Source organism: Silurus aristotelis, assembly GCF_946808225.1.
Source record: "Silurus aristotelis genome assembly, chromosome: 25".
Lineage (NCBI taxonomy): Eukaryota > Metazoa > Chordata > Actinopteri > Siluriformes > Siluridae > Silurus > Silurus aristotelis.
The window spans coordinates 18,955,425-18,965,921 of record NC_139598.1 but is presented as its reverse complement, the minus strand read 5'-3'; the positions used below and the strand labels follow the sequence as shown (position 1 = coordinate 18,965,921).

General features: G+C 46.4%; 3 protein-coding genes across 3 annotated transcripts in view; all 3 read left to right on the top strand.

The window, feature by feature from the left end:
- wdtc1 (WD and tetratricopeptide repeats 1) overlaps positions 1-4,506 on the top strand; it is an 11,578-nt gene extending 7,072 nt beyond the window's left edge. Inside the window, exons 9-15 of the mRNA XM_083530468.1 lie at positions 7-93; positions 352-442; positions 594-761; positions 969-1,204; positions 1,445-1,610; positions 2,167-2,359; positions 3,333-4,506. Of these exons, the coding sequence (XP_083386594.1) occupies positions 7-93; positions 352-442; positions 594-761; positions 969-1,204; positions 1,445-1,610; positions 2,167-2,359; positions 3,333-3,530 (1,139 nt within the window). The 3' untranslated portion in view covers positions 3,531-4,506. The remainder of the gene's footprint in view (positions 1-6; positions 94-351; positions 443-593; positions 762-968; positions 1,205-1,444; positions 1,611-2,166; positions 2,360-3,332) is intronic.
- Positions 1-10,497, top strand: part of LOC310719501 (beta-1,4-galactosyltransferase 3) — a 389,210-nt gene that overhangs the window by 54,171 nt on the left and 324,542 nt on the right. The gene's annotated exons all lie outside the window — the stretch shown is intronic.
- On the top strand, positions 5,307-9,323 carry tmem222a (transmembrane protein 222a). The gene is made up of 6 exons (XM_083529206.1): positions 5,307-5,472; positions 5,855-5,939; positions 6,040-6,071; positions 6,848-6,944; positions 8,631-8,761; positions 8,986-9,323. Exons 1-6 carry the CDS (start codon positions 5,348-5,350, stop codon positions 9,080-9,082), a joined length of 567 nt encoding a protein of 188 aa, XP_083385332.1. The 5' UTR covers positions 5,307-5,347; the 3' UTR covers positions 9,083-9,323.

The window sequence follows — 10,497 nt, the reverse complement described above, 5'->3', positions numbered from 1 at the left end:
TGTGTGTGTGCTGTAAGGTGTATCTGTTTGATTTGACGTTTAAGCAGAGACCATACACTTTCCTGCTGCCCAAGAAGTGCCATTCCTCATCAGGTGGTGATTTCCTCTTTATTCTTCTTTTATTTCTGTTTACCTTTCTTTTTTTTCTACAAGTGATTCTGTACACACTGCAGTCATGTGACACAGTGATTATTTCTTTAACATTCAGAATGGAGTGAGCTGTGACACTCTGGAGATTCTGGATCAATGAATTAATTGATTTGTTAATTGATGATGTAATTGATTATTAATTTGAATGAATGTGTGTGTATTGCTTTGGGGTTTCAGTAAAGCAGTTCTGTTTTCCTACAGAGGTGCAGAATGGGAAAACCACAAACGGAGTGTCTAATGGACTACATCTTCCTGCCAACTGCCTGAAACTGGCGAGTAATAAACCCTGCAGGTAGAGACATAAGGAGACATGAGGAGATCTCAGACACACATTCGAGCGAACGGCGTGTTTATGCCTCTCTGACTTCTTAAACGTGAACTGAGACATATGGAAAGACATCCAGGTCTTACTGTGTGTGTGTGTGTGTGTGTGTGTGTATCAGTGAGCTGCCCCCCCATCTGGAGCACATTAAGCAGCAGGCTAACGATGCGTTTGCGCGTCAGCAGTGGACTCAGGCCATCCAGCTGTACAGTTTGGGGATTCACACAGCGGGACAGAGCAACGCCATGCTGTACGGGAACCGCGCCGCTGCCTACATGAAGCGCAAATGGTACAAATATCACACTTTTATTACACACAAACAGAGAGAGAGAGAGAGAGAGAGAGAGAGAGAGAGAGAGAGAGAGAGAGATGTTGAATGTGATGCTCGCTCCCTGTTATCTGTGAGTTGTGGTGTGTGAGACACTGTCCTGTAGTGAGACGTTGTAATGTATCGTCTCTCCTCTGTCACCCTGAGACTGATCTGTGTCCTCGTTAGGGATGGGGATCATTACGACGCTCTGCGTGACTGTCTGAAGGCTCTGTCTCTTAACCCGGCTCACCTGAAGGCTCACTTCCGTCTGGCTCGTTGTCTGTTTGAGCTGAAGTACGTAGCAGAGGCTCTCGAGTGTCTGGATGACTTTAAAGGGAAATTTCCAGAGCAGGCCCACAGCAGCGCCTGCAGTGCCCTTGACAAGGACATCAAAGCTGCTCTGTTCTCCAAAAACGATTCGGGTGAGAAGCTGCACAAAACATCAAAAATGACCTGCCACAGGGGGTAAATCAGGGCAAATGACTCTGAGCTTATAATCCTTATACAAGTTTAATGACGAGGGTTATCATTGTGTTTATTACTCACAAATACCTCAAGCACAGCCCACATCCACACTACAGTAGAAACAAGTGTGTGTGTGTGTGTGTGTGTGTGTGTGTGTGTGTGTGTGTGTGTGTGTGTGTGTGTGTGTGGTCTAGCAGATGAGAAGAAAGGGAGCAGCTCGTTCCGCTTTCACAACTTCAGCCGTAAAGAGTCGATCCCTGAGGACGAGATCATCCTGAGAGAGCGCAGCTTCGACTACAAACACCGATACTGCGGCCACTGCAACACCACCACTGACATCAAAGAGGCCAACTTCTTCGGCAGGTCTGTATACGCTCACACACACACACACACACACACACACATACATACACACGCACACACACGCACGCACGCGCTCTCACTCTCTCTCTCTCACTCACACGCACACACATGCGCGCGCGCGCTCTCACTCTCTCTCACTCACACGCGCGCGCTCTCACTCACACTCACACGCGCGCGCGCTCTCACTCACACACACTCTCACTCTCTCTCTCACACACACACACACATACATACATACATACATACATACACACACACACACACACACACACACACACACACACACACACACACACACACACACACACACACACTCACACACACTCTCACTCTCTCTCTCACACACACACACACACACACACACACACATACATACATACATACATACATACACACACACACACACACACACACACACACACACACACACACACACACACACACACACACATTCACACTTCTGGTTCTCTCCCTGTGCTTGGTCAGATACACATCAGTGTGTTTATTCCTGTGTGTGTGTGTGTGTGTGTGTGTGTGTGTGTGTGTGTGTGTGTAGTAAAGGGCAGTACATTGTGAGTGGGTCAGATGATGGCTCGTTTTTTATCTGGGAGAAGGAAACCACCAACCTGGTGCGAGTACTGCAGGGAGACGAGTCTATTGTCAACTGCCTCCAGCCGCATCCTAGCTCCTGTTTCCTGGCAACCAGTGGCATCGACCCAGTGGTGCGGCTCTGGAGCCCCCGACCCGAGGTAACACACACTCACACTGTATGGACAAAAGTATTGGGACACCTAACATTTCCGGCCATATGTGGTTCTTCTCCAAACTGAAGGCACACAATTGTATCTGATGTCTTCGGATGCAGAATAACACAATTTGGCATTCACTTGAATTTGGAAACCCAAAACCTGTTCCAGCATGAAGATCTGCTTCCCATGGTTTGGAGAGGAAGATCTTGAGTGATCTGCTCTAGAGCTCTGATCTCATCCCTACTGAACACCTTTGGGATGAATGTGAATACCTTCATCCCATCACCACACCTCCATACCATCACCATACCTTCACACATCACCATACCTTCATCCCATCACCACACCTCCATACCATCACCATACCTTCACACACCTCCACACACCTCCATACCATCACCATACCTTCATCCCATCACCACACCTCCATACCATCACCATACCTTCACACACCTCCACACACCTCCATACCATCACCATACCTTCATCCCATCACCACACCTCCATACCATCACCATACCTTCACACACCTCCACACCATCACCATACCTTCATCCCATCACCACACCTCCATACCATCACCATACCTTCACACACCTCCACACACCTCCAAACCATCACCATACCTTCATCCCATCACCCCAGGTCTCCTCACCTTCTCACCTACATCACTACCTGACTTTACCAACACACTTGTGGCAGATAAACAAAATGTCCACAAGCACACTTCATACTCTAGTGGAACATCTTCCCAGAAGAGTGGAGGGAATTAGAAGAGCAAATTGAGACTGAAGCAGATACGTACTAATGACCAGGTGTCCACAAACTTTTGGTAATATAGTGTATTTATTATAAAGACCATGAAGACCAACATTCCACTGTGCACCTTTTCACTCTACAACTGCATAACATGTCTGTGTGTGTGTGTGTGTGTGTGTGTGTGTGTGTGTGTGTGTGTGTGTGTGTGTGTCAGACGGACACTGAGAACGGTCGTGTGGTGGAGGATATGGACGGAGCGTCTCAGGCCAATCAGAGGAGGATGAATGCTGATCCTCTGGAGGTAATGTTGTTAAACATGGGGTATCGTATCACAGGGCTAAGCGGAAGCCATGATGCCTCTGACGAGGACGACGACAACACAGAGGGGCAGGTGCAGTGTCGCACCAGCTAGAAAGAGTGTGTGTGTGTGTGTGTGTGTGTATGTGTGTATGTGTATGTGTGTGTGTCCTCTGCACTGCACCCCGCTCCACCCCGAAGAGATCAGAGAATACAGCACTAAACCCCAGAGTGGGTGGGGTTAGTGGGTGGAGTTAGTGGGCGGAGCTTCATACCCCACCCCGTTCAGACTTGTTTCATTGCTGTTTGTGGGATTGTGGGTGTTTTTTTTGGGGGGGGGTTTCCAGTTTGTTCCCACTTTGATGTCACTTCCTGTTCCTGCGTATAAGACCCTGCCTATCGCTCGGCTGCGTGTCCATCAAACTTCAGCACTTTGTTTAAATGGAGAATGTTCTGGGATTATATATGTTTTATTTTCCTCTTTGATCTTCTGGTGTTTCCTGTCACCTGTTGCAGGATTAAAGGAGCAGTTCACAATGTTCTTAGCTTCTCCACACAGATATATGTATGTGTGTGTGCCTGTGTGTGTCTTTCTGCAATGCTAATGTAGCTAGCGTGTAATGGGAGTGTATAGCCTCCAGGTAGGGGGCGTGGCCTAAATATGAATGAAGGTGTAATAATAAAATGTATATTTGCGACATATATTAAAAAAATTTTTTCATTTGAATAAAATGTATGTACTAAATGGTGAATGTGGGAGGAGTTAAACACGCTTGTTTGGAGCAGCATGCTAAACTGGTGGCTATACACTGTATGTAGCACCATTACCTGTTAGCTTCATAGCTCCATTGTTTTGGCCAATTCAAGAGATTCTGTGGATGTTTAATCTTACACACACACACACATGCACACACACAGGATTGAAACAGCAGCATTAATATATATGCATTTATTCAGGGTGTGTGAGACTGTTCTTCAGCAGCTCATCCTTTTTCACGACCCTGTAGTGTGTATTTATCGTCTGGAAGCTTCTGTTTTATTGCTTTGGGAATTTCAGTAATGAGGAGAGAATTAAAGAGGATTAACGTGTGTGTGTGTGTGTGTGTGTGTGTTCATTTAATATCCTCATCTACTCATACACACTACAGGACAACAGGCCTCACACACACAACACACACACACACAGAGATGGGGATTACAATCAGTCCCTGTAATGCCAGCTTTTGGAGAGGAGCAATCTAAGACTGGAGAACTTGGAGAACCCTGAGAAGTTCATGAGGAGAAGATGTGCATGGTTAGGTTTCTCACACTACACACACACACACACACACACACACACACACACACACACACACACACACACACACGAGTGTGTTCTGCTGTATAATATAAAAGGGGAATCTGGACCAACATGACAGATTTTGAGGAAAATCCCAGAAATAATCTGGGGATAATGATGAGGCACAGCTCCCTATGGAAAACTGAAAGCTGAGCAGGGAACAGAGTTTAGGAGCTGCAGAATGTGGAGATGTTTAATATAAAGGGGTTTATAGGTGTCACATGTACTGTACAGTAGAGATGTGATACAGCACACTGGAAAACAGAGGTTCCTGAGTTCACTTTTCAGGTTTTTGTCTTTCAGTGCAGGTGAAAAATTTACTTTTAGATTAACTTTAAGTTGCATTAAATTTAGTTTATATTATGTTTTATTATATTAAGCTTATATTTATTTTAGTATCGCTAACGCTTATTTTGTCGTGATAACGAGAAAAACAACACTTTAAATAATGGTATTTTAGGACTTCCATTTGTTTAGATTTATATTTATTATTTCTATTTTCATTAAAATTTCGTTGTTTATTATTTGTTGCGTCTGTCTGCTGCGCATGCGCGCCGTGGGCGGCGGGGCCGTGACGTCACTGGAGGAGTGGAATGGCCGATGTGTCTGAGGTAACTCTGGACACCATGAAGAGCTTCCAGTCCCGATATGAGAAGATCGACCGGGAGCAGAGCAGATACCCGTTCTGTATCGTGTGGACTCCGATCCCCGGACTGTCGTGAGCGGATTTACTCTCTTACTAAAGCCGGACTCAGACTGTTAGCTGTGCGGCTAATCTCCTCAGCGGGTTAGCTCAGGGCTACAGCGCGCGCACTGACACGCGTTTATTACACTTCAGATTGAGTTTCAGAAAGAACATGTAACTAATATTTCATTAAGTAATGAAGCTGAAACTCTCTCAGGTCTTAGCTTTCATTTCAGTTTGCACAGTAACTAATATAAATAGGATAAATATTGATATATTATCTATAAAATAGAATAAATGCACAGCAGTTCTGTAGCATTACGGGGTTCAAAACAATATCAAGTTCACACGTTTATTTCAGTTTGCTGTGGAGTGTAGAAGAATAACGTGTGTGTGTGTGTGTGTGTTACTGCAGATGGTTCCTGCCGTTTATTGGTCACATGGGGATCTGCACATCTTCTGGAGTGATCCGAGACTTCGCAGGTCCATACTTTGTGTCTGTAAGTGAACCGGAGAAGAGAGAGTTTCATCCTGTGTGTCATTTAACCCTAACCTGACCTGTGTGTGTGTGTGTGTGTGTGTGTGTGCGTGTGCGCGCAGGAGGACAACATGGCATTTGGAAAGCCAACAAAGTAAGAGAACAAGTAATGTGATGGGATGAAAGTGTGTGAAGGTGTGGTGGTGAGATGAAGGTATGGTGATGGTATGGAGGTGTGTGAAGGTGTGGAGGTGTGTGAAGGTGTGGTGATGGTATGGAGGTGTGTGAAGGTATGGTGATGGTATGGAGGTGTGGTGATGGTATGGAGGTGTGTGAAGGTATGGTGATGGTATGGAGGTGTGTGAAGGTATGGTGATGGTATGGAGGTGTGGTGATGGGATGAAGGTATGGTGATGGTTTGGAGGTGTGTGGAGGTGTGTGAAGGTATGGTGATGGTTTGGAGGTGTGTGGAGGTGTGTGAAGGTATGGTGATGGTATGGAGGTGTGGTGATGGGATGAAGGTATGGTGATGGTTTGGAGGTGTGTGAAGGTATGGTGATGGTATGGAGGTGTGGTGATGGGATGAAGGTATGGTGATGGTATGGAGGTGTGTGGAGGTGTGTGAAGGTATGGTGATGGTATGGAGGTGTGGTGATGGGATGAAGGTATGGTGATGGTGTGGAGGTGTGTGAAGGTATGGTGATGGTATGGAGGTGTGGTGATGGGATGAAGGTATGGTGATGGTATGGAGGTGTGTGGAGGTGTGTGAAGGTATGGTGATGTGTGAAGGTATGGTGATGGTATGGAGGTGTGGTGATGGGATGAAGGTATGGTGATGGTATGGAGGTGTGGTGATGGGATGAAGGTATGGTGATGGTATGGAGGTGTGTGAAGGTGTGGTGATATGATGAAGAGTGTGTTGTTGTGCAGGTTCTGGAGGTTGGATAAGAGTAAGGTGTATGGTGGAGGTGAGAGTGTGTGGGACATGGCAGTACACGACGCCTCTGAGGAATATAAACACAGAATGGTAACATATTCAAACTACTGCTTTATACTGAGTGTTTATTACACACACACTACCCCCCCCCCCCACACACACACACACTCCATTACTCACACACTCCATCACTCACTCACACATGTCTCACACACACCTCACACAGTCCATCACCCACAAACACACACTCCTTACACACTCCATCACTCACACAACACTCCATCACACACACACACTCCTCACACACTCCATCACTCACACAACACTCCATCACACACACACACACTCCTCACACACTCCATCACTCACACAACACTCCATCACACACACAACACTCCATCACACACTCCATCACTCACACACACACACTCCTCACACACTCCACCACTCACACACACACACTCCTCACACACTCCACCACTCACACACACACACTCCTCACACACTCCAACACTCACACACACACACTCCTCACACACTCCAACACTCACACACACACACTCCTCACACACTCCAACACTCACACACACACACTCCTCACACACTCCAACACTCACACACACACACACTCCTCACACACTCCAACACTCACACACACACACTCCTCACACACTCCAACACTCACACACACACACTCCTCACACACTCCATCACTCACACAACACTCCATCACACACACACACACTCCTCACACACTCCATCACTCACACAACACTCCATCACACACACAACACTCCATCACACACTCCATCACTCACACACACACACTCCTCACACACTCCACCACTCACACACACACACTCCTCACACACTCCACCACTCACACACACACACTCCTCACACACTCCAACACTCACACACACACACTCCTCACACACTCCAACACTCACACACACACACTCCTCACACACTCCAACACTCACACACACACACTCCTCACACACTCCAACACTCACACACACACACACACTCCTCACACACTCCAACACTCACACACACACACACTCCTCACACACTCCAACACTCACACACACACACACTCCTCACACACTCCAACACTCACACACACACACTCCTCACACACTCCATCACTCACACAACACTCCATCACACACACACACACTCCTCACACACTCCATCACTCACACAACACTCCATCACACACACAACACTCCATCACACACTCCATCACTCACACACACACACTCCTCACACACTCCACCACTCACACACACACACACTCCTCACACACTCCAACACTCACACACACACACACCTCACACAGTCCATCACCCACAAACACACACTCCTTACACACTCCATCACTCACACAACACTCCATCACACACACACACACTCCTCACACACTCCATCACTCACACAACACTCCATCACACACACACACACTCCTCACACACTCCATCACTCACACAACACTCCATCACACACACACACACTCCTCACACACTCCATCACTCACACACACACACTCCTCACACACTCCACCACTCACACACACACACTCCTCACACACTCCAACACTCACACACACACACTCCTCACACACTCCAACACTCACACACACACACTCCTCACACATGCCAGTGCTGTAACATGTTTTCTTTCTGACTCACTGTAACTTTAAATGTCTTGCGTTATTTTTTATTTTTATGTTGATGATGTAACCGTGTTTCTCCTGTGGTTCCTGTCCCTCAGCACAATCTCTGCTGTGATAATTGTCACTCTCACGTTGCCATGGCGCTGAATCTGATGCGCTACAACAACATCACATCATGGAACATGGTCAAGCTGTGTGTCCTGTGCTTCATCTACAGCAGACACGTCAGGTGAGATACAACCCCAACCCTTGATAGTGATGATGATGATGACGAAGATGATGACGAAGGTGTTAATGGTGGTGATGATGGTATTATGATGAGGCTGAAGTTTGTGATGATGGTGATGCTGAAGGTTGAGATGGTGGTGATGAAGATGATAATGATGAAGGTTGTGATGATGGTGTCTCTGAAGCTGAAGGTGGTGGTGATGCTAAAGTTTGTGCTGTGTGCAGTTTTGTAGGATTCCTGAAGACGTGGTTGCCATTCCTGATGATCTGCGGCATAATCGTCACAGTCACACTCGCTTTCAGAGTGGACCACAGCGTCTAACACCCTCACCTCAGCGAGGAGTCACAGCTCACACTGACCATCAGGGGGCGCTGCAGGGTAAACGCGCGTGCACACACACACACACACACACACACAGGGTGTAAATAAATAAGACTAGCTGTAATAAACGCACTTCCCTGTACACAGCCTGCTTTCTTTTGCTGGCTCTGGCATTTGATTTGGATTTGATCTTGTACGTTTCTATTCAGTGTGTTTGAGTTTAAATACATTGATCTCTGAACCCCCTTGACTCTGTTTTTTTTTTTTTTATAGTATGATATTTATAGAGGTGTGCATAACACACACACACACACACACACACACCATAATATTACCATTGAGGAAAAAACACAATAGGAGTGTATTATTGATTTAAGTGTCATGTGACTCAGTATAAAACAGACCCTTACAACTAGATTTAAATTTCTCTCTCTCTCTCTCTCTCTCTCTCTCTCTCTCTCTCTCTCTCTCTCTCTCTCTCTCTCTCTCTCTCACACATACACACCTGGAATAATATCAATCTGTTTATGTGTAAGAGAAGAGAGAGGACAGTAGGGGGTGCTATAGCACTGCACCTAACTTACTGTATATATTAGGATAAAGATTTTTGAAGGTTTTTCTCATCCTGGTGCAGCAGAGCTTTATTAATCTCTCTGATACTGAGCCATTACTGCTCCTCTCACTGCAATCTGTACTGTTATACCACTCTGTGTGTGTGTGTGAGTGTGTGTGTGTGTGTGTGTGTGTGTGTGTGTGTGTACAGTACTGAATTGAACTTGTGTTTGACTTGGAGATGCAGGGTGTAGTGACATCACACTGATTCTCACCATCTTTACAAACAGCACATTCCACACTATCTGTTTATTTTCCTCTCCCTCCCTCTCTCCCTCTCTCTCTCTCTGTCTGTCTGTCTCCATTTCTCTCTCTTTCTCTCTCTCTCTCTCTCTCTCTCTCTCTCTCTCTCTGTCTGTCTGTCTGTCTCCATTCTCTCTCTCTCTCTCTCTCTCTCTCTCTCTCTCTCTCTCTCTCTCTCTCTCTCTCTCTCTCTGTCTGTCTGTCTGTCTGTCTCCATTTCTCTCTCTCTCTCTCTCTCTCGCTGTCTGTCTGTCTGTCTGTCTGTCTGTCTGTCTCCATTTCTCTCTCTCTCTGTCTCTCTCTCTTTTTCTCTCTCTCGCTCTGTCTGTCTGTCTCCATCTCTCTCTCTCTCTGTCTGTCTGTTTCGACTGCTTGTCTTGGGAACGGACACACACAAAAGTGGAGCAGTGTGAGGATCAGAAAAGTGTCTCTGCTGCACCACCAGTACAAATAGAATAATGATGCCAAGATGATGTGTGTGTGTGTGTGTGTGTGTGTGTGTGTGTGTGTGTGTGTGTGTGTGTGTGTGTGTGTGTGTGTGTGTGTGAGAGAGAGAGAGA

What these genes read in the sequence shown, in the direction of transcription:
- tmem222a (XM_083529206.1), top strand. Translation starts at nt 5,348, where the DNA reads ATGGCCGATGTGTCTGAGGTAACTCTGGACACCATGAAGAGCTTCCAG. An exon ending in ACTCCGATCCCCGGACTGTC is followed by an intron (nt 5,473 to 5,854) that starts GTGAGCGGATTT and finishes GTGTTACTGCAG; the next exon opens with ATGGTTCCTGCCGTTTATTG. An exon ending in AGGAATATAAACACAGAATG is followed by an intron (nt 6,945 to 8,630) that starts GTAACATATTCA and finishes CCTGTCCCTCAG; the next exon opens with CACAATCTCTGCTGTGATAA.